Source organism: Muscardinus avellanarius (genome assembly GCF_963383645.1).
Source record: "Muscardinus avellanarius genome assembly, chromosome: 5".
NCBI classification, from domain to species: domain Eukaryota; kingdom Metazoa; phylum Chordata; class Mammalia; order Rodentia; family Gliridae; genus Muscardinus; species Muscardinus avellanarius.
Window position 1 is genome coordinate 119,835,224 of NC_137790.1, and position 24,444 is coordinate 119,859,667.

General features: G+C 41.5%; 1 protein-coding gene across 5 annotated transcripts in view; it reads right to left on the reverse strand.

Annotated features, from left to right (window-relative positions):
- Positions 1-632: 632 nt before the first annotated feature.
- The window catches only part of PLCH1 (phospholipase C eta 1), a gene marked incomplete at both ends in the record, with an annotated part of 197,680 nt that continues 173,868 nt past the window's right edge, over positions 633-24,444 (reverse strand). For 2 of the 5 annotated variants that reach the window (XM_080696170.1, XM_080696172.1), the window contains 10 exons: positions 633-2,710; positions 5,028-5,382; positions 5,820-5,879; positions 8,092-8,171; positions 8,444-8,590; positions 11,380-11,464; positions 16,247-16,371; positions 18,851-18,958; positions 19,051-19,230; positions 22,098-22,195. In XM_080696170.1, the coding sequence (XP_080552296.1) occupies positions 633-2,710; positions 5,028-5,382; positions 5,820-5,879; positions 8,092-8,171; positions 8,444-8,590; positions 11,380-11,464; positions 16,247-16,371; positions 18,851-18,958; positions 19,051-19,230; positions 22,098-22,195 (3,316 nt within the window). The remainder of the gene's footprint in view (positions 2,711-5,027; positions 5,383-5,819; positions 5,880-8,091; positions 8,172-8,443; positions 8,591-11,379; positions 11,465-16,246; positions 16,372-18,850; positions 18,959-19,050; positions 19,231-22,097; positions 22,196-24,444) is intronic. The other 3 variants (XM_080696171.1, XM_080696174.1, XM_080696173.1) reach the window with 3 other exon arrangements.

The window sequence follows — 24,444 nt, forward strand, 5'->3', positions numbered from 1 at the left end:
TCCTTATATACAGAGGTTTGCTTTCTTCCTTATAGCCTATTCTAAAAAGAGGGCTGGGACTTGGGTAGCAGCTAGCCATCTATCTCCTCTGAACTCTCTCTTTGGGTAGGACAAGAAAATCTTAAAAAGCAAGGTAACTACTTTAAATTTCTTTTAACTGAACTATAAAAATGCAACCGGGCCTCTCATTGCAGGAGGAAAAGGATAATGGCTTCAAACAAAGAATTCATCCCTTTGTCTTTTGCAAAGTCTCCTTATGAACAGTTACGAGAGTGAAAATAACCTTTGTGACAGCGATCTGAGGACACAGGAAAGAGCATCTTTGCGAGACACAAGCACATTGTGACCGGGCAGCTGAGATTCACATCTAGAGCATGCACACATTTCATATGGACATAGTTTATAACACCTCGGGGGAGAACACCACAGCTGCGCGGGAGCTGTCACAGAATCTATACACGAACGCAAAAACAAGGAGAACACGGGAAGTCAGAAGGAGAGAGACCAAAATACAAGTGTAAAAAATACATCTGAAAATCATCTCAAAGCCAAGGATCAGACAGACTGACCGCTGAAAGCCCTGCCATCTCACAGAACACCTCGTAAATACTGGAAATCCCACTTTCTATAATTCACAGTCTCAAAAGAAAATAAATTTCTGGTTTATCATCATTGCTGGGCTCAGTCTGCAAAACAGAATTATCTGAACAAAACCTGTCAACGTAGCCGTAGCGCAGGGCTGTGCACGCCCCTTCCGGGATGCCCCGGCCTTCCAGGCCACCCGAGTTCGTGCTCCGCAGGTAGCCCGCGACGTAGGAGCCCGTGGAATGACGGTTCACGGCCGGCGCAGGTACAGAGGGCTTGTTTCTGAGAACCACTCCTCCCCCGCTGCCAGAATCCTCAGCTCTCTGCTTGCTGGCTTCCTGCTTCTCCTTGGCACGGCTGGCAATGTTGCGGACCCGGCTTTGACTTCTGGATGACAGCTTTCTGACCAGTGCCCTGGGAAACTGATTGGCATCCTGCTTGGAATACAGCACCTGGCAGCCATCTTCTTGCTCAAAGGACACCAGCTTCCGCAGCTGCTCGGTTAGGGCATCCAAAGGTTCCAAAGACTTCGTTTTAACAGTCACACCCTTCTTGTCTCTAATGCCAGATGTAACGAAACTCTTACTGATACACTGATACTTGCTCTCAAAATTGCAGGCAATGTCCTCTGATGTTAAATCTCCCAGACTTTTGGATTTGCAAGGACTCGGCAGTTTTAAAGCAGGCAAAAGAAGGTGTGCTGTTGGCTTGGGGGCAGGGGCATGCATGTCCTGAACACTAGACTGCTGGGACTCACAGATAGGGTTCATTTTTGCATCTGAATTTGAGAAAGAGTTAGGAACAAAGCCAGCACCCTGGTAGGTTAAACAAGAAATATTTTGATTTTTGACGCCTCGAACGTTGTCAGTTATTTCAGGGGCAGAAGGGTGGAGAGTCTCTTTACAGTAGCCATTCCTCAGCACTCTTGGAACGTGTTCCACCGCATCCTGACTACACTTTAGTCTTAACGGAGAAGCGGGGTGGCTCGTGCCATCTCTACTATATTCATAGGCTGTCAGAGACAGATCTTCTGATGCCCCATCGACTTCCACAAGGCTGCTCTCTTCAGAATTCACACAGAGAGTGGGATCGCCTAGTACATCTCCCAGTGTCAAGTCGGTAGAAGAAGGATGGAAACTCTTCACTGCTCCCCAGGCTTCTGCATTGGTGGGACTCCTTGGTGACCAGCCATGAGCTGTACTAAGGGACCCACCCAGGCCACTTTCTGTGGCCCTTGTGCTGGCCTTCCCTGAAAGGCTGTCATCTGGTTTGGTTTTAGAGACCACAGCGCCAGGAGCTTCACAAACAACTCCGCATGCTGTGAGGTTGGTGGTCCCAGTACTCGAGAGTGGTAGCAGCTCAGGAGACGAGCACAAGAAGGCTGACTCGGGATGTTCCTTGGGAAAACCATGCTTCATGGGCGTCTGGGAGCCCCAGGGAGGTAAAGGAGGATGGCCCAACTTCACACTGACACTGTGAACATGAGAAACCACGGTGATACTTGCCGGACTACTGGCCTCATTGAACTGGCCAATCAGTGCAGAGATGGAGCTGCCCGGCTCATTCTCATTGGTTAGGGTGACATTGTCGATGAGGTGAGAGACCTCGCTGTCCTGCAGAAGGGCAGTGGAGTGTAGGTCAGGTGCGTCCGAACAGAGCATGGAGACATCAGACAGAGAGAAAGATGTCACCGCTCTGCCCTGGCCCCCATTCCCCTCCAGACTCTTGATCTCTGCCGTGCTCTGGGAGAGGATGCTTCCTGACAAGGGGCTCTTCCGATCCATGGCACCCCCATTGTTCACCACCTCCTTGCTTTTCACCCCATGCAGCTCTTGTGCTAGGTGAAGGGCACAATCCAGAGCCGGGCGCTGCCTTGGCGAGAGGGGCTTGTGGTCTTCCTGGCAAACGCTCATCACAATGGATTTGCTTCTCCCCCGCTTAGGACCCGGCACCCCCAGCTGTTCTCCTGGGAGGGTCCCACGGGCAGTGCAAACACTGGAGTCCCCTTGCCTGGCATCTTTGTGGAGGAGTGCGTTGGAGGAGGAGGATAACTTCTTGTTGAGATGTGGAAAATGTGGGTCTTTGATACTTGCCTTCCCTTTTCTTCTTCCATCCTTATTATCTGCTGAATGAAATTAAAAAAAAAAATTTAGGAGATATGTATCATTTATGTTGCACCTGCAAACACTCATGTTTGTCTTGAGACAGACAAATGGAGAATGTAAATCTTGTACACTGTGACAGAACATAGTAATGGATTGCATAGGCTTGCAACAAAGTGTCTGTGTGATGAAGAAATGGTAAAATATATTGATAAGGAATTTCACTGGAGCTTCTCTTTGGATGTCTATTACATCAGCAAAGGATGTAATATTCATTGTCTGGAAATATGCCAATGAGTTACCATACTTTCACGGTGAGGATTACCTTAAGCTGTTTCCTATTCAGATTTGTACTACACAGAAGCATGGCAATAAAAACAGAACAAGACAGCTCTGTTAAACAAAGTATCATGGCACCTGCAAGCAAGAGACTAGAAGCTTTCAAAGTTACACATATATTAGAAAAAAAATCACAACTTATCATTTAAAAAAACATTGTGGCAAAAAAATTCATTTAACCAATTAATTTCTACAATAATTAGAAGGTATGCTGTATGCATTAAAATATGAATACTTGCTAACTTACACATGTGAAGATAAAAAGTATGTCATTACTAATATCTAATATTATGTTAATCATATTTTGGTTTTAACATACCAATTTTATATTGCATTCTCCCCTAAAAGTAGAAGGAAGATGTCAGGCACAGTCAGGAGAACTATAAAAACACACAATTCACAGGAATTTTGGATACTTCCTTATGGCTAAGGTGGTGCTAAGACAGTTATTAATTATCCTTGATCAGATTATTTTAGTAACCTTCTAAAGCTTTTATAGTCATAATATGTAAGAGAAAAACTTTAACTTATTAAATATTTTCCTAACTGAAAAATTCTTTAGCATAAAAAAATTTAAACCCCTCAAATTGTAAACAACTGAATATCTTGTGTAAGGTGTCACTGTCCAGAGACAGCCACTATAGGTTTTGCAGAGAAGCAGAATAATATACACAATTTTATAACCTGCTTTTTCTCCACTTAATATTTTTCTGTTATATAACTTGAATCATTGCATGATTATGAATTGTTCCATATTTCAATGAATGTAAAATACATGGCTAATTCATATAACTTTTTCAAAGGTAGAAAAGAAACATAACCTCAATATTTCTTTCTAACTCAACTTAATGGTATTAATATCTTAACTGTCATGGGGTTTAAAAATAAATTTTAAAGCACTTCTTTTATCTCTTTTCCAGCACTGTTCTTAGCAAAATTTCAAACATTTAGTCTCTCTTTTTTTTTCCTTCCAATAAACTATTCAGGAATTGGTTTTTCTTCCTAGAATAGCTTTCCAAAAATCAGCACAAGCAAAATGGAAATTTGTGAGAAAATAGATCACTGAAATTAGATTGCTAGATAAAAGAATATTTTGCTAAAGAAACAAGGTATTCACCCTGCTTGTCTGAGATGATTCCGATTAAGTTAAAATATATTTATTCTAGAGATCCCAAACAGATGTGATTTTGGCACTTACATTACCTAGACTAGGACACGAGTCAAGGGCTCTTTGTCACTGACAAAGCAGTCATCCCTCCTTATCAAATTCCTAATATGAGTCCACGATTCATTCAAGTTAAGGGGAAAAATGGCAGAGCCTGATCCCTGTGCTGTGACACCCATGGCCAGGCAGAAGCCAAGCCCTGCCTCTGCTACTAAGAGCCAGAGGCTTGGGCAAGAGAGCAAGGGAAATAGGGCCTCAGCCACCTCCTGGGGGGACAAAGGTTCGTCCGGTGGGAGGTGGGTTGCTTTCAGCATCTTGTCTTCTTTCCCCATAAAACTTTGCAACCACACAAGGTTGCAAAGTTATGATGGGAGAAATAATACAACCATATTCAACCTCAGAAAAGTCACTATTATACTATTCAAGAATGGTGAAAAAGTGAAAAAAAATTAAAAATTAAAAAGAAAATAAAACTATTCTTATTCTGCCTCAGAACAACCAAGAAGTATGGTCCCACTTACAAGATCAGTACTTGTTTCATTTGTGCAGCTGTCACCTCCCTCTGCCCCACCTCACAGACCCACATGCCCCGGGCCATCACACCTGGTGGCTCCCCCATCCCTGGCAGTCAGTATCAGAAGGCAATGTTAGTTTAAGGCGTTAGGTCAGGGGGACAGCACTTTTACTCTACTGCCCAAAGTTTGATATCTTTTGTTCTACAAGATAGCATAGAAAATTCTTTATTTCTCAACATATTTGGCTTAGCAGAATGTCAACCAGGCTATCATCGCAACAAGGGACTGGAATGCAACTTAGAGAAACTAGGGGCACCTTACCCAGAGAGCTTTCTCTTCCCTCGGTCTCTTTTCCTGTCTCAGTCACAGGCAGCGACAAGGCCCCCAGAAGATTTTTGTCCACGGGCATGGAGACGGGGCGCGCTTGCAGACTCCGAGTGGTCCTCCTCAGCACGCCATCGTGATCTCGCGAGGCCTCCGACACCGAATCCTTTATCTCTACCATTTCTTGGAAGCCCATCTTGCTCTTTTTTCTGCCTTTGGCTGGAGCACTGGCTGTCCGACGCAGAATCCTATCTCCTATCGACCGCTTCCGTATATAATGGGAGTTGTTTTCTGAAGAACTGTGCCTGGGATTTTTATTGAACAGTCCCTTTAGACCTTGAAGCTGTCTGTTCTGGAGACACAAAAGGACCAGCCACAGATTAAGTCAATGCCATCGCATCTCCAACTTGCCTCTGAGATCATGGCTCCATGAAATTAAAAAAAAAAAAATGAATATGAGACAGAACTAGACAGCCACTGCAGTCCATTTATACCAAGGAAACGGCAGCCCACAGCATTTTCACACGGCGCCATGCACGGCTTAGCGGCCTTCCTTTCTGAGCAAGGCAGCCTTTCAATTTCATGACTGCCCTTTTCCAGACATAACAGGTGATAGGAAAAGTCCCCATGGTCAACAGACTGCTACAAACTTCAGCCACTGGGAAGCAACAGATGAGTATCTCAAAGCCGTAAGCGGGGAAAGGGGAGGATGGTGTCAGAAAACATGCCACGGAAAACCCGTTTAAAAAGACACCCGCAGTGACAACCACACCCATGCGGAGAGACTACCTTTGTAGCTCCTAGAAAGTGCAAGATAGTATAACTGGGGTTGAGGATTAAAGGGCTCCACTGCAAGGGAAAAACAGAAACACAGCAAAACACAGTTGGGAGCTCACTCAAGAGGTGGTGCTAGAAAGCACAAGAGCAATCATGCAAAGCTTCCCTAAACCCCTTCTCTAGCTGGGGTGAGTTTCAGTTTTCTGTTCACTCATTTTTCAGCTCAACTCCACTACTCTATACTGAGTGCCTCCCCACCTGAATATCATTTGAAAGTACCAACAGTATGACTCAAGAGACTGGATGTTTATTTATCTACTTAGCAAAGAGAAGTCCTAATTCATATTCATTTTCTCTCTCTCTCTCTCTCTCTCTCTCTCTCTCTCTCTCTCTCTCTCTCTCTCTTTCTCTCTCCCTCTTCTCTCTCTCTCTCTCTCTCTCTTCTCTCTCTCTCTCTCTCTCTCTCTCTCTCTCTCTCTCTCTCCTCTCCTCTCCTCTCCTCTCCTCTCCTCTCCTCTCCTCTGCAAACTAGGTTGCTGAGAACCTAGCTAAGTCGTGAAGGCGACCAGCTTTGAACCTGCGACCTTTCTGTCTCTGTCTCCCAACTACTGGGATAACGAGTGTGTGCCACCATGCCTGGCCTTCGTGAGTTAATTGAATTTCCGGCTCAAGTTTTCAGAGCCTGCATTTCATTGTTTCCCTCAGCCTTGGTAAGTGCTAGCGATACTGTATATTAACATGGATTTCCCAGAATTTAAGAATCATTTTAAAATCATTTATACTCGTGTTTATGTAGGCCAGTGGAAAGATTACAAGGAGTGGCATAAAAAGAAAAACAGGGCCGGGCATGGTGGCGCAGGCTTGTAATCCCAGCATTTGGGAGGCAGAGACCAGAGGATCGCAGTTTGCGGACAGCCTCAGCTACCTAGCAAGGCCATTTGCAACTCAGTAAGACCCTGTTTCAAGAAATATAAAAACTAAAAAAGTAGGGCTGGGGGTGTAGGTAGAATGCCCCTGGGTTCCATCCCCAGTACTGCAAAAGAAAAAAAAAAAAAGAAAGAAAAGAAAACAGGACTAGCTGGGTGTGGTGGGGCACTCTTGTAATCCCAGCTTTGGGGAGGCTAAAACAGGAGGATGGCTGTTCGCTGACAACCTCTGCCACTTAGGCCCTCTGCAACTCAGTGAGACCCTGTTTCAAAATAAAGAATAAAAAATAGGGCTGGGAGTGTCGCTCAGAGGTAGAACGCCCCTGGGTTCCATCCGCAGTATCGCAAAAAAAAAACAAGACTAAACATAGAAAGCCATAGTATTAAACATCCCTGTTGTCAGAAATAAAGTCCCTAAACACCCCTCTGCTGACTAATGTAAGGATAAACATACACCCTAATCCAATCCCTAGTGGGGTTGTGGACACAATAATATTAGCCAGTATTTTTGAGCACTTAATATATGAGAGATAACTTTCTAAATCTGCTTTTTTATGAGGTATTATTTTTACCTCACATTTGCACATGATTCGGAAGCAGAGACTTAGAAAATGTATAATTCCTCAGGAGGAGAAGCCCGGGGCCACACAGACTGCCTGTCAAGAGGAGAACTTAGCATCTCTAGGCCCTGTTCAGCGCTCTTCTTCTCTGTCTAAATCATGTCTGGTTCTAAAAATTCATGCCAGTGGCCAAGTCTCCAATTACCTGCGATGGCCAGAGGATGGCCTATTGATTTGTAAACCTCAAGCCAATTCTACAGTGAAGAGATCAGCAGCTGGCAAGAACTAAAATGTATTTTTGTGGCCTTTCTCTTTTTTCAAGTCCTGTGGAAATTTTCAAATTCATTCTCAAGCTTTCAGTTTGCAGTTAACAATGGCACTAAATGAACGTATCTCGTCTAGAACAGTCCAGGCTCATAGCCCAGTCGGGACAGGTAATTCATCAAACTACCTGAGACCCTATTTTTCACTGCATCTACCTGGGCCTTTCTAAGGACTAAAATAAAATCCATCAGTTCATTATATCATCATTGTTTTAGTCAAATAAATGATTGCCTGAGAGTATAAAAGTTTTCTCGATTCTGCTAAGCGCAAACAAGGCCCTGGGTAGAAGGAGTAAGCATCCTGCCCTGAATAATGGAAGAACACAGGGGCCTGGGAGAGAGACGGGGCTTCCTGCAGTTTTCCACCAAAGAACAGTTCATCACAGTGCTCATTTCCCTTAAGCAATTAGACAGTTACTCGGTTGAGGACCATGTTATGGTCATATGTGGCTTTAAGCCCCGTGATCTTGCTCACCTTGCCATAGATTTCATTGATTGTTATGTGGACGAATATGGATGCTTCGGTGAGTCCTTCCAAATAGACGTGCCGGTAGCCTGAGAGAGCAAAGAAATCATCTGCTTTTAGTTGAACTCGCATTTGACTTTCCTGCGGGTGTAAGAGAACTACATCTGAACTGACTGCAATTCTTTACATTGTATAGAGCTGATTCACAGTTACATTGTATGTGTGTGGGTGTGTGTGTATATATATGTTATGTTTATATCTAAAATACACATGCCATATATCCTGAAAACCAATGGCATGTTTGAAATCTTCTGAAGAAAGAATGGTCAGTTTAGAGACAAGAGGCCCAGCTCACACCTACCAGGCACTAAGCTGCTAAAGGTCACCGTCCTTTGTCCAACGAAGTCTCTTCCGATGGGGTCATGATCCCACACGAGGAACCGAACCAAAGCTATTTCTGGCATGTGTACAGTAAATGTCAGGGTTTCTTCCCACACTGGGTTAAATCCTCAGAGAAATAAAGGGAGAAAATCAGAAAAGCAAAGGGCTTGGCTGAAAATGAGCAGGCAGCGCTGTCTGCAAAGCAGACAGTAAAATTGCTTGTGATGGTTATTAGATGTGTGAGGATGACCAAGCCACCCCAGGATGTCTTGCTGAAATAAAACTTAGAATTTACCCCACTGCTAAAAAATAATTGGTAAGAAAATTGCCTGTAAATTATCACATCAGTTCTATTAATCTTTGGCGGCCTATTACATTGTAGAAGAAGCTCATGGATATTCAGAATGCTTCAATAAGTTCAAAAAGTATCTCACTGTAGTGATTCAAGAATATTTTAGCAAAAGCACTAAAGACTGTTATCCTCCTAATCAGATTATGCTTCTCACGCATCAAAAATTCTGCTATTACCAATAACCACCAATGGCTGCTTTGTAAGGTAGTTTGCAAGTTTCAACAATGTTGTTCAAACATCATCCTGTTTAATGCTTATAAAAAAAAATCCTCCAGGAGTGGCAGGGCAGAAGTTTTTTTTTTTCCTAATTAAGGAAAAGTACCTGTTATTGACTTTCAAAAATATCTTAACTTTTTAAAATTATACAATTAACAACATGCTTGTGCTTTTAAAAGTTAGAAATCCTAACTCCCTTCATAGTTAAGAAAATTGATGTTCACAGAAAATAACATGTCTAAGGTGACAGTGGTAGAATTAGACTGTATGCGCTCTGGATTCCCATGGCTTCTAATGAGTCAGGAACTTACTACATTACTATATTTTCAAGGCTTCTGAAAATGAATAGATAAGGCATATAATTTCATCTAAACACTGCTCTGCTTTGGATGGGGTTTAAATCTCAAGGGTTCATAAGTTGGAAGCTTGGGCCCCAGTGTGGTGATGTTAAAAGATGGTGACTTTTCAGAGCCTCGTGGGAAGTCAGGAGGTTATTGGGACCGCTGCCCTTGGAAAATTTTGGTAGAGTTCTCATGGGACCTTGGTTAGTTCTTGTGGAGAGGTTGCTATAAAATAACAAGCCTCACCGGGCACGGCTAAGACAGGAGTATCGAAGGCTCAAGTCCAGCGTTAATTTAGTGAGGCCCTCTGCAACTTGGTGAGATCCTATTTCAAGATAAAGAATAAAAAATAGGGCTAGGGGTGTATATCTTTATCTTGGGGTCCAATCCCTAGTACCACCAAATAAATAAAAAATTTTTAAAAGGCAAGACTGGCCCACCCTACTCTCTAAGTCTTCCTGTGTTGCCATGTGACCTCCCCCTCTCCCATGTTCTCTGCCATAATATGGTGCAGCTAGGAGAGCTCTTTCCAGAGCTGGCACCAGACTCTTTGGACTTATAATTCCAAAACTGTGAGCTGCATAAACCTCCTTACTTTATAAGGCAACAAGCCTTAGGTGTTTTGTTATAGCAGTGAAAAACAAACTAAGCCAAATAGCAAAAGGAAAAAATACATTTATTTCTTGGTAAAAATTCTCTCAGATAAAATTCTTTCAGATAAAATAGTGATAAAAATTCAAGCATCCCATATGTTTTGGCTTTTCTTTGCTAAAAGATAAAAATAACTTTGATAGCCGGGCGTGGTGGCGCACGCTTGTAATCCCCGCGCTTGGGAGGCAGAGACAGGAGGATCGCGCAGGTTCGAAGCCAGCCGCGCGCGCTGGCTTAGGAGACCCTGTTTCCAAATAAAAATGTAAAAATAGGTCTGGGAGTGTATCCCAGAGGTAGAAGGGCTTCCACGAACCCCAGTACCACCAAAAAAATAAAAAATAAAAAAATAAATAACTTTGATAGATCTATGTGTACAGGATATATCAACTACTTTGCCCTATAAAAAAATTCTCAATCTAATAAAATAATTACAGGCTGAAAATCACTAAGATGTCCCTCCTGAATAATAGAGGAGATTATCTTCTTGTTGAATTCATAATGACCTCTCAATTATATCTGTGACTAAGAAGAGAAAGAATAATTTATTGAGCACTGGTGGGAAAATACAATATAGGAAAGTTGCTTTCTTTTAGCACATTATTTGCTAAGTAATAGGTTTGCCCTACTCTTGAACTACCATCCTTCAAGATCTTCCTATGAACCACTTCAAATGTTTGGATGATTGTGGTTTAAAATTATTTTAGAGATTGAGAAAAATAGCTATGTAATAATATTTGTCAAATGTGCAAACAAATGAATACAACAGCTTACCAAGAAAAAGGTACAAGGCTTGGTAAAAAATATATATATTTTTTACATTACAAGGAGAAATATAGGTGCCCACCCACCACATATACCTCTGCATTCACCATTAGAGTTTTGTGTGTGTGTGTGTGTGTGTGTGAGAGAGAGAGAGAGAGAGAGAGAGAGAGAGAGAGAGAGAGAGAGAGAGAGAGAGAATGAATTAACCACATATATAGACTTCATAAACAAAACTTTGAGGAGACCCGTGTCATAAAAATACAATAAAAATATACTAGGAGGTATTTTCCTAAGTGAATTTTAACTCAGTTCTTTAAAATATCATTTGTTCTTTTCAGTGATAAGAATTCTCAAAAGTCTTGAGAGCCCAGATTATAACACTATGAAAGTATGTCATGCGTCAATCCTACTTGCTTGGTTTCATGTGTTGAGAACACCTTTTTAAATTTTTTCTGAGGACATCTTAACACAAACTCAGATGGTAGCTATGGGATTTAGGATCTGTGGCTCTAGTAATAAACCTATTTTCCTTTTTCATGCAAATTCTACTTCTAGAATGTCCCCGTTAATAGTGAACACCAATCATCGCCTTACCATTATCATCTACCACGCGAGTTTGATCTTTACAGCAATCTACTGGCAATCCGATGATTTCAACTTCAACAAATGGATCGATGATCTATACAGATAGAGAAAGTATCATGGCAAATGGTGCATATCTACCTATGCAAGTGTCAGTTGTTTTGTCTACACTGGCTAAAACATCCACATTTCAACAGCAACTGACTTTACCAGGCACTTCAGGTACACCAAAGTGGATAGGTGAGGCAGGGATAGAAGAAAGTAGAAGAAATTGCTGGACAGCGTCTGCTCATGCTACATAAAATTTACCCAATGAACCTACAGTTTCAGCTCAGGGTACACACCCAAAAGAGGTTTGCCCATGGACAAATGCTCAGAGCAGAGGTCTTCATAATGGTCAAACTGGAAACAACCTAAATGTCTATCACAGTAGGATGGCTAAACCGAGAAAGATTCAGTTAATGAGTATTGAACGACTGTGAAAAACAAACTTCTGCACCAGAGACATGCTGTGGGGCCAGCCAGACATAAATGAAGACCTACAATGAGTCCATATACCTAATGTTTAAGAACAGGAAAAAATGTTGTGCTGTGTTAAAAGTGGTATTTGCTATGGGGTTGGGAAGAGATATTGATGAGGAACTTTCTAGGGGTTCTGAATACGTTCTGTCTTGCTCTGGGTAGCATAAAAATGAACTCCACTATCCATTTTTGACTTGCAAACATTAAAGAAGTTAAATTTAAACATTTAACTTATATTAAAAATATTAAACATATTTTAAAATATTAAAAGGTGAAAAGATTAAGAGTAAATTTTTCAAGGGTATGAGTGTTCAATACCCCGATGCCCAATTCCTCTCCTTTGGAGAGGAACCCTATTGGTTAGCCACCTGTAAGCGCTCCTCTGTGGCCCAAGTTCTGAGCGTTAAAGAAAATCTCAAAGAAAGAGAAAACGCTGACCTCGGAAAGTCTCACAGGAAGAGAGTTATGAACACTGAGAAAACATATTTTAGCGACCTGGAGGAAGGCATATAGTGTTTGAGGGCTTAAGTAGCTTCAGGGTATGAGAATGAAAATGACAATGACAAAAACATTAAGATGAGATGGTTAGACACATTTTTAAACCACATAGCATAAAGTTTACTCATTTTCAATTAATCATATTTTTTCTTTGAATAGAACTTTGTGATAAAACTGGGCCATTGGAAGAGTTTGGATTTTGGACGCATTTAATGAATAGAATTTCTGCCCTAAGAATTCAAGACCACAGGCTGGGAGACAAATTTCATATTTCAAAACTTGGCTCCGTGCTGACCTTGGACATGTCTTGTAACTAACTGTGCTTTGGCTTCCTCATCTGTAAACCTGAGTAATAGTGTCTGCCTTATCACCCTGTCTGCAAGTGAAATGGTGCAAGACTAGACTCAGATAGTTGCAGTGAGACTGGGAAGACTTGGGAGGTAGAATTTCCAGGAGCTGGTAACTGATTTGATGTGTGCTACAGTTGTGTAAATGTTCCCCAAAGGTCCATGTGTCAAGGGCTTGGTCCTTAGGGTGGTGCTACTGGGAGGTGGTGGGATCTTTTGAAGGTGTGTTCTCACAGAAGGTCTTTAGGTCATTGGAGGTGTGCCATAGGGGTCTCTTGCTCTTTCTCTTTTTCTTTGTAGCTGATGAAGTGAACAGTTTGCTTTGCCAAATGCTCCTACGGTGATGTACTGCCCTACACAGGCTCAAATCAGTGTGGCCAGACAATCACAGAGTGAATTCTCTAAAACTGAGGGTTTTAACTCTCTCAGTTAACTCTCTCAGGTATACTAACATCTTACTTTCAATGGCTGCAAAGAAGAGCAAACACACAGGTGTACACACGTACACATACACTCAAGTAAGAGGTACCACCAGTGCTACAAAGTTTAATAATGGGCTAGTAGATCTAGATGATCCACTTTAATTCTCTTGCAACTTTTCTGGAGCTCAAAATCTTCCAAAATGAGCTGGGTGTAGTGGCACACACTTGTAATCCCAGCACTTGGGAGGCTGAGACAGAAGGATCACACAGGTTCAGCGCCAGCCTCTCAGCTACTTAGTGAGGCTCTCAGCAACTTAGTGAGACCCTGTTTCCAAATAAAGTATAAAATAGGTCTGGGAGTATAGCCCAGAGGTAGAAAAGCCCCTGGGTTCCACCCACAGTACCACACACACACACACAAAAAAAAAAAACCTTCCAAAATGAAGTATAGTTTAAAGTCAGGTATTGTGATTCCTCCTGCATGGTTTTTGTTGCTGAGAACTACTTTGGCTATTCTGGGCTTTTTGTTATTCCAAATAAATTTAAGGACTGATTTCTCTATGTCTGTGAGGAATGATCTTAGTAGTTTAATGGGCATTGAGTTAAATCTGTAGATCACTTTTGTGGAAGGATGGCCATATTTGTGTGTGTGTGTGTGTGTGTGGGTCTGGGGATGGAATCCAGGGGCATTTGACCTCCGAGCTACACCCCTGCCCTATTTTTTATTCTTTATTTTGAAACTGGGTCTCACTGAGTTGCAAAGGGCCTCACTAAGTAGCTGAGGCCGTCCACGAACCATGATCCTCCAGGTCTCAGCCTCCTGAATGCTGAGATTACAAGCGTGCGCCACCACACCCAGCTAGGATGTCCATTTTAATGAAATTTATTCTGCCTATCCATGAACATGGAAGATCTTTCCATCTAAGATCTTCTTCGATTTCTTTTTTCAATGTTTTATAATTTTCTTTGTAGAGCTCTTTTACCTTCTTGGTTAAGTTTATTCCTAAGTATTTCATTTTTTGTGGGAGATCCTGAGTGGACGTGTTTTCTGAATTTCTTTTTCAGTGGATTTATGGTTGGTGTATAGAAAAGCTTCTAATTTTTTAAGATTGATTTTGTATCCAGACACTTTGCTGAATGATCAGTTCTATAAGCCTTTTGGTTGAGTTTGTTGGGTTTTCTAAATATAGTATCATGTCATCTGCAAATAGTGAAAGTTTGAGTTCTTCTTTCCCCATTTGTACTCCTTTGATTTCCTTTTCTTGCCTTATTTCTCTGGCTAGAGTCTCAAATACTATATTGAAGAGAAGTGGTGATAATGTACATCCTTTTCTTGTTCCCGTTTTTAGGGGGAATTCTTAAAGTTTTTCCCCATTTAGTATGATGTTGGCTGTGGGTTTATTGTAGATTGCCTTTATGATGTTGAGATATGTTCCTTCTAATCTGATTCTCTGCAGTGCTTTTTATCATAAATGGATGTTGGATTTTATCAAATGCATTTTTAGCATCTATTGAAATAATCATGTGATTTTTGTATTTGGTTATGTTTATATGATGAATTACATGGATTGATTTTCATATGTTGAACCAGGCTTGCATCCCTGGGATGAACCCTACCTGGTCATGATGTATGATTTTCTTTATGTGTTTTTGAAAGCGTGTTGCTAGTATTTTGTTTAGCAGTTTTGCATCCAAATTCATCAATGATGTAGGCCTGTAGCTCTCCTTCCTTGGTTTTTGTTGCTGAGAACTACTTTGACTATTCTGGGCTTTTTGTTATTCCAAAATGAAAAATTTGAGAGAAAATATAGGAGTGAATCTTCCTTGCTCCACACCAAAAGAGAAAGAAAGAAAGAAAGAAAATAGAATAAGGCAGAATAAACTGCTTTAAATAATTATAATTATTAAGTATGATAATTATGATAAGATTCAATTATAACTACTACTTATTCTTGCTGCTGAAAAGAGAGGAGAATGTAGAGACAAAAAGGGAAGTGGGGGGATGGACAGGTCATAGGAGGTTACTGCAAAACTCAGCAAAGATGGCAGTGGCTTGGATTATGCTGGTGGAAATAGAGATGGAAGAGATGGCCCCATCCAAACTCCTTCTCTCTAAGGAGGAGGACACTGTGTCATCTGTTGAGAGGATGGTGATGGGGACAGAGAGGATGCTGGAAGCAGCCACGATGGAGAATGGGGTGAGAGCTGGCAAGGGAAGGGCCGTGTTCCACAGCACTAGGCTGCGTACAGTGGCACTGAACTGTAGAGCTGCCCAGTTTCATCCATCAGGATCCAGGTGGGAGTGTGGAGGGCCTCAGTGATGGACCAGCCCCAAGAAGAAGGACACGACATAAAGGGAAGGACGGACATAAAGGGAGAAAAGGGCCAAGAAGGCCAGGATACATTGTTATAGAAACATGGACAGCCGGGTGTGGTGGCACACGCTTGTAATCCCAGCATTCAGGAGGCTGAGAACAGAGGATCGTGGTTCGTGGACAGCCTCAGCTACTTAGGGAGGTCCTCTGCAGCTCAGTGAGACCGGGTTTCAAAATAAAAGAATAAAAATTAGGGCAGGGGGCATAGCTCGGAGGTCGAATGCCCCTGGGTTCCATCCCCAGACCCGCAAAAACAAAACAAAACAAAAAAGAAACGTAGACAAAAGGTGGGGGGGGGGGAGGATGCTGTGGTTACAAATGGAGACGTTTTACAATCAAGCTTCAGAGGTGCATGGTGATGGTCAGAACCAGCATGTGGCCACAGAGCATGTGGTCGAGGAAGAGGGCTGCAGGAGCTGTGGACTGGCGGCTGAGACAAGCTCCTAGGCAGTGCTCCTACTAATAACGAAGCTGTCTCTGCACCCCGATCTTATCAGCATCAGTCTTGAGTTGCGAGTTGAGTATCGTATATTCAAACCCCAAAATAGATGATGTACTGCAGCCCAGCAAGAACTATGAGTGATTTGCCAATAAGTCTGTTAATGTCTGATGGCAGAGGGCCAGCACTCAGCCTTAAAGACATTCAGATGAAATGTAAACACCATAAAACAGTTTCATCACTAACCCTCCGGCTACTTGGTAGCATGCAACTTACCTCGCCTCGGTCCCCAAACATGGAGTCTGGAGGTTTGGGGAGCTGCTGACCACTGATCACTTTCAGGATGAGCTGCTTTTTGGGGTTGGCAGGAAGGGGGTCGCCAGAGAAAGGGTTGAAAGTACCTAAGCCGAGTAAAGCAGAGGTCGGTGACATGGGAAGAAAACCCACAGAGTTTAGGCTTGCGAAACAGAAACACAGATGCTGGCTATCACAACGTTTCCTGGAACAAGGAAACTATCTTGTAACTATGATGTAGCTTCGGCCAGAAGGCCATTCCCTCAGGCATTCCACAACCACGGCTACCATTAGAATCCATGTGCCCAGAGGATAAGCAGGGGCTGCTTTAAGGAAAGTGTCTACACTGCACCCCAGTGTGGACTAAGAAGCACATATCATTAGAATGCGAACGGTGTGAGAAGGTGAGCAGTTATGTCAGATTAAAAAAAAAAAAATCCAAGCCGGGCGTGGCACACGTTTATAATGCCAGCATTCGGGAGGCTGAGACGGGAGGATCGCGGTTTGCGGACAGCTTCAGCTACTTAGTGAGGCCCTCTGCAACTCAGTGAGACCGGTTTCAAAATAAAGAATTAAAAAATAGGGCAGGGGGTGTAGCTTGGGGACTCCATCCTCCAGACCCGCAAAAAAAAAAAAAAAAAAAAAAAAAATCCTAACTTAAGCTATCTCCTGTATGAAATAGCATAAGTATGACTTAAGAAACAGACTCTGAGGTATGGCTCTAAGAAACACCTGAAATTAAGAAAATACCACAATAAAAAATATGTACAAAGCCTAAAATTCTCAAGACATGTGCCAACAAATTGTTATCTAATCAGCATAAATCTAATTTGGAATATATTTTTAAATTTAAGAAGCAGAATGAAAAGAAAGTGCTGTTTGATCTAGTACTAGTTTTTTCATTTTTTTTAACGTGAGCACTGTTTTCGTAATTGGGCTATATTGACTAAAATGGCTTGATACAATTGTCTCAGGCTCAAATTAATTTTGCTAGGAGATCTCAAACTCACAATCCTTAGGATAATTTCTGAACGATAAGGCCTAAACGTTAGAAGACCTTATGAATAATGACCAATGAATAATATGTCAGGACACTGGAATAAAGATGACAAACCATTGATATTATATCCCTTTTGAAATATATAAACTTAAAGGATAACTTTGTAAACATCATGCTACCCAAATGAGACAAGAATGCTAATTTACATTCAAATTTCTTTTTTTTTTCTTTTTTTTTTTTCTTTTGCGGGTCTGGGGAAGGAACCCAGAGCCATTTGACCTCCTAGCTACACCCCCTACCCAATTTTTTATTCTTTATTTTGAAACAGGGTCTCACTGAGGTGCAGAGGGCCTCACTAAGTAGCTGAGGCTGTCCTCGAACTGCGATCCTCTGGTCTCAGCCTCCCAAATTCTGGGATTACAAGCGTGCGCCACCACGCCCAGCGACATTCAAATTTCTTAACATCTTTTTTTCCTTTTTTTGAGGTGTGGGGTCCAAACCTCACACTTTGAATGTTTGTAGTATATACCCCCATTTTTTAAAGTATCTTACATATGGAGATTCCTCAAAAACTAGATGGAACCACCATGTGATTCCAGAAATCCTACTACTGGGTAATTACACAAAGGAATTGAAATCAGTATGTCAAAAAGACATCTGCGTTCCCAAGTTTATTATAGCATGTTTCACACTAGATAAGATACTAAATCAACCTATGTGTCCATGAACTGGATGAATGGACAAGGTTGTGTATGTATACACAATCGAATATTATTCAGCCATAAGAAGGATGAAATTCTGCATTCTCTGCAACATTAATAGAAATGAAGGATATTAAGTTAAGTAAAATAAGTCAGGCACAGAAAAACAATTACTGCATGTTCTCACTTATATATAGAAACCAAAAAATTGATATCAAGCCGGGCGTGGTGGCGCACACTTGTAATCCCAGCATTTGGGAGGCCGAGACCGGAGAATAGTGGTTTGCGACCAGCCTCAGCTACTTAGTGAGGCCCTTTACAACTCAGTGAGACTTGGTTTCATAATAAAGAATAAAAAGTAGGGCTGGGGTGTAGCTCGAAGGTAGAATGCTCCTGGGTTCCATCCCTAGTTACACACACACACACACACACACACACACACACACACACACACACACAGACACACTGATATCAAAGAAGCAGAGAATGGAACAGTGGTTACCAGAGTCTGCGTGGGAGGGGAGGATGGCGGCAGGATGGATGCTAGGTTCAGCGATCACTTGCAGAGGAGGAATAACACCTAATGCTCTATACAGCACAGTAGGAAAACCATGGTTGGTGACAACTAAAAGCAGATTTCAAAATAACTAGTAGAGAGGATGTTCAATGTTTCAACCCAAAGAAATAAGGGAGTGATAGATAATGCCGATGACCCTGATGTGATCATTACACATTATATACATGTATTGCACACAGTAGTCCGTAAGTGTGTACAACTACTATGTGACAATTAAAAATAATATTGCTTTAAAAATTATGGCATCACTAGTCTGCTTAGATGGAGTTCACCTGCGCTCAGAGACCTAGCATGAAATGAACGCGCACCTTTGCACATTTGCTGGGGTTTGAGGACGTAGCCACAATTGCCGTTCGTCTTGAACTTGGCTCGGTTCAGCTGCATCATCCGCCCTTCAGACTGGTAGTTCAGCGCCACTGTGTGGGTCGAAAGTTGGAGAGAGTTAGGCAAGATGGCGTGGAGGTGTGAGAACACAGGGGAACGGCTGGCTCCTCTCCGAGGCACACACCTAGCTGGCAGCCTGCGTTCCAGTAGGGCAGGGGGTTGAAGTTGCTGGAGTCGATGCGGTAGGCGGAGGGGTAGATCCGAGTGAGCTGTCTCTGGTTGTAGACCATGAACTGCTCCGATTTCTGCTGGACCACCTGGTGTGCTCTAGTTTCACTGAAGGATAGCACGTTCCCCGTGGTTCCTGGAGATGGTCCATAAAGAAGAAAGTAAAGTAAGAATTGCAGCTAAGGGTGTGAAATCAGAGTGTATCCATGGCAAAATGTGGGAGGAAGAGTAGATTAGGCTATTAAACTAAAAGCTCTAGATACAGTAAATTCAATAGGATCTCACTAAGCAAGGAACAGTTGGCAAATCAGGATACCTCAGAACAGGCTTAGAGCCAGAGAAAAGAAAGGAAACTGAGGCAGACAGCCCAGGTTGTTAAAGCTCCTGACTATATCACCTGAATAGGTGTTAAACAGCTGGCCACCTGAGATTGGCTAAGACTCAGCTACTTGTTACAGTAGTAGGTTACAGTCTGTTTACACTTGTTTTTCAGCTACAGTTCACTACATACAGAGAAATCCCTAGAACAAAATTAAAACGTGTACAGACAGCGTTAGACAAAAGTTAATTCATTTAACCAACGAGGTTAGAGGCAAGTCCTGAACAAGAAAGACCCATACAATTCCATTCTTAGGACTCTTGCCAAATGGAGGCCAAATCAGAACTATGCATTTGCTAAGTTACCCATCCATTTCTGGGACCCATATTCTCCCCAGAACTCAATTGTTCCACGAATTTATGTCCATCTGGTTAGCGTGACAAGAACAGGTAGAAAAAAGATGATTTTCTTGGTGCATGACTCCAACAGAATATCTTTGGCAAAGATATAGACAACCATAAAAAATGAAACTATGCAAATAACTTGTTCCTGATAACAAAAAGACAGTCATTTAGAATGCATGTGTGTGAAACACATACTAATTGATAATGTTCAGAGTCCAGAAAAATAAAGGAAAAGACAAAACAGAAATAAATGAGTTTTAAAGCAGATTTGAATAAAAATTTGGAACCAATCAAAGCCTGTTTGGAAGAAATAATAATAAAGAAAATGTGTTCAAGAAGAAATAAAGTTACAGAAAGAAGAACAACCACCCACTTGGCCAGGCTTATAAACTTTGACAAAAAATAAGACAGTTAAAAAGGACACAAAACCTTTTCTAAGGTTTCTGTTGGGCATTGTCAGGAGCTGGTTATCCAGGATGGAGAGAGTTCCAAGTGTGAGACCATGATAGAGTGAATCTCCAAATACTTTATATGCCACCCTCTCCTCCCAGCCCTACCTTTTGAGCCATATCAACAATGCCTCTATACCACGTGCTCCTCCACCAAACATCCACACCTGACTTTAAAGGGACCACTCCATGTCCTCTGGACCTGCTAGAAAAAGCCAGCCCCGATAAAGACCCACACCTGTCCAGGGCCTTGCTCTCATTTGAACTCTAGAAACTGCGTGTATCTGAATTTAGACTGAGATATATGGTCCACAAAACCAAGGAGCTGAACTATATAATCTTGGTGAGCCCACTTGGTCTGAGTCATAGCTCAGCCGGGCAGATTATTAGCACACACAGTCTCTTAACCTCAAGATATCAAGAGAGTTGAGACATTTTGTATAAGGATAGGTATGTACCATATCTATTGTTCATTTGCAGCTCCAACAAACAAAAGACAAAACAGCTGCCATCTAAAAGCTAAACAAAGCCAGGCATGGTGGCACACACTTGTAATCCCAGCATTAGGGAGGCTGAGACTGGAGGATCGTAGTTTGCAGACAGCCTCAGCTACTTAGTGAGACCCTGTTTTAAAAAAAAAAAAAAAGAATAAAAAATAGGGCGGGGATGTAGCTCGGAGATAAAACGCCTCTGGATTCCATCCCCAGACCCACAAAATAAAATAAATAAATAAATAAATTAATTAATTAATTAAACAATGCTCAAGATTATTTTCCATTAAGCTGATAGGATTATAATTTGCAAATTCATCTACTAAAAATGTTCATCCTCTAAACTAAATGTACCTTCAACTTCATTCAACCTCTCCCTGAGTTTATTTTACTGTTCAAATCTCAAGATGTATTATGTTCTTGCCCATGAAATTAATCGTTGTATAACTGCCACCATTTGAAGAAGGAGTCAGGACCAAAGGGAAGAAGAGAAACCTTTTTGCAGATAGACACACTTTGTACAGGGTGGCAGGGAAAAGATCTGAGGCTTGTGAGAGCATAAGATTTAACCATGATACAATGTCCCCTTCACAGAGGCATGCTGAGAAAATTGGAGATTCTGATTTGCATTTCATTTCCACCAAAATTAAATTTAGATTGAAGCACCACATGTCTGGGGGTTAGTTCAACAACCATTCAGTAACTAAGTGGAAAAGAAGAAAAAACAGAAAAAGAGCAAGGAGCAGGCACATCTGAGGAAGAGCACTCTGGCTAGAATTCCTCAACTCAGTGTGTCAGCTGATGGGTGAAAAATACTGAGCCAGAGCTACTGAAAGTTCTGGGGTTTTTTGTTTGTTTGTTTGTATTTTTTTGCTGAAACTTCAATCTGTGGCTTAAACGACTTTAATCAAAGTCAAAGCTTTCGATGAGAAAATACAGAACTTTCCAGGGTCCTGCTTTAGCCAATAAATTTATTCTTTCCTCTGGCCAATTCCATTTGGAATGGCCATTGGTGGCCTGGTCATTAAGCCAGGCAGGTCTCCACAGTGCAAGCTTCAGAGGAAGACCTTGCTCAGAGCTTTTGTGGTTTTATAATAAAATCCTCCCCCACCCTGTAGGAAATTTCTCTGACCTCTTGGCAATAAAGCAACCATGTAATCAATAGAGCCCTCCATGTGAGCTCAGATTGTATCAACCATCGTTCCCCTGGCATTCCAATCGGATTCTGCACAGTTCTAGAAATGTGTACTGACTATAGGATTAATAAAAAAAAATTAATTAAGAATTGAAAAGGAGAGGTCAAGAGCATTTACTGAGCACAGAAGACTCCCGGTCCTTACCATCATCCACGATATCCTGGGCTGCTACAGAGTTGGTGTACACCACCAAGTCGGAGAGTTCTCGGCAGAGCTTCATGGTTTTCCTTCTGCGGCCAAGCCTGCAGAATGCACCAGGATCTTTAGAGCAGGAAGAGGATGTCTTTTGGTACCCCACTCTCCCTACCTAAGAGAATGAATAAGCATCTTCTCTGGGTCCTGGTGGAGCCAGGAGCAGAAGCCAAGGACGAGTCCTCATTTGCCCTCTTTCACCACGCTGTACCTCCAATGTAGTATTTCTCACCTCCCTGCCAAGAATCACAATCTTTCCTCGCTCATTCATGAGTTCTACTGTGAGGTGCTTGCTTCCCACCGTCACCCAGCTGGGGAGTAACACCACGGAGGGGAATTTAGGTGAAAGAGTTTTAGAAACACTACACTGTGGTCACAGGAATTATATACCCAAAAGTAATATATCAAAAGTTCCATAGTGGCCATCTTTTAGAGATGTAATTACAATTATTTTTATTTTCTTCTTTATACTTTTTCCATGCTCTTCAATTTTTTTTTAATAACAAACATGCATCTCACTACTTAGTGCTTCTTTCTCAGGTATTTTCTAAGTTCTCTCTCATATGAGAAACTCCCAAGATCTCTTCCACAGTCTTACAAAGTCCACTGCTACTCTACCATAGTTAAATCCTTCGTAGGTCATCATGTCCCACTCCCAGGCACCCTTTACTCTTCTGGGAGAGCATGTTACTATCAGAAGTGCCACTCCTCACCAACATTTCAGGACAAATGGCCAATAAGCACGTGAAAAGATGCTCAACATCATTAGTCACTAGGGAAATGCATAACACAACTGCAATGAATGTCACATCTCACCGACTATAATGTCCACAAGCAAAAAGGCAGGCAAAGCCAAGTATGGTGGATATGCCTATAGTCTTTGCTTGGGAGGCTGAGATAGAAGGATCACAAGTTTGAAGTCAGCCTCAGCAACTTAGTGAGACCCTATTTCAAAATTTAAAAACAAGGCTTGGGGCTGTATCTCAGAGGTAGAACACCTCTGAGTTCAATCTTTAGTACAAAGAAAAAAGGCAGATAATAACATGTGCTGCTAAAGATAAGGAGAAATTGGACTCACTGTACATTGCTGAGGAATATAAAATAGTTCAGTTGCTCTGGAGAATAGTTTGGTAATTCTTCAAAGAGTTAAGAGTTACCCTGTTGCCCATCAATACAACTTTCACCAATTCCACATTTATACACACAAGAGAAACAAAAAGATGCATCCACATAAAAGCTTTGGCATTAATGCTCATAGTAGTATAATTCGTATTAACCAAAAAAGAAAACCACGTTCGTCAAGTGTCCTTCAACTAATGAATGAATATATAAAATGTAATACATTCATGCAATAGAAAAGAAAACTACATTAAGTGTCTTTCAGCTAATGGATGAATATATAAAATGTAGTAGATTTATGCAATAGATTATTTGCCAATAAAAAGGAACAAAGAACTGATACATGCCAACATGGATGAATCCTGAAAACATTATAGTAAGCGGTAGAAGCTAAACATAAATACCTAAATACTGGCAAATCTATGGGGACGGAAAGTTGATTTGTAGTTGTCAGAAACTAAGAGAGAGAGATGTGGAGAGTGACTACTATTGGGTATAGATATTTGGGGAGGGAGGATGATGAAATATCCTGGAATTATGCAGTAGTGATATGGATTTCTTTACTCAACAAAATTTTGAGAGTCTATGAGAAATAAAACTGTAAATTAATCCAACAAAAACCTCCAACTTAGTGGTACAATGCATCCAATGAAAAAACTGGGAATGAACCACTCCACTGGTTCATTTGCCCAGAATCGAGCTGTGAACATAGAAAATTTGTACAAAAATCAGTGGGAAGAATAAATGTATGTTCATTCTTGAGTGTACAATTGAAATTTTAAAGCCATTGGTGAAGATTTGGTTTTGTGAAGGCTAATGATTACAAATGGATGTGAAGTCATGCTTACAAAATAAAAAGTAAAATTATAAGACAGTCCATGATATAGGGAAATAGTGCATTAAGTTAGCTCTTTAACGTCTTCACCCTCAAAGTTGTGTAAGATAATAAGATCCCAAAGGGACGCACCATCAGAGATGTTTGGGCTTTGGTGGTTATTATGGGCAAATCTATAATTGACTTAAGAGCAAAATGTAACATCATTTCAGGTAGTATCTGGAGTGTGATGCTTCATTTAAAAGTATCAAGATTAGTGTAGCTTTCTTTACCTGCTGTCCCTTCCTTGGCCAGATGTTTCAGAGTTAATCCTTCCTCAGACTTCTGTTTAGGAATATTTGTGGC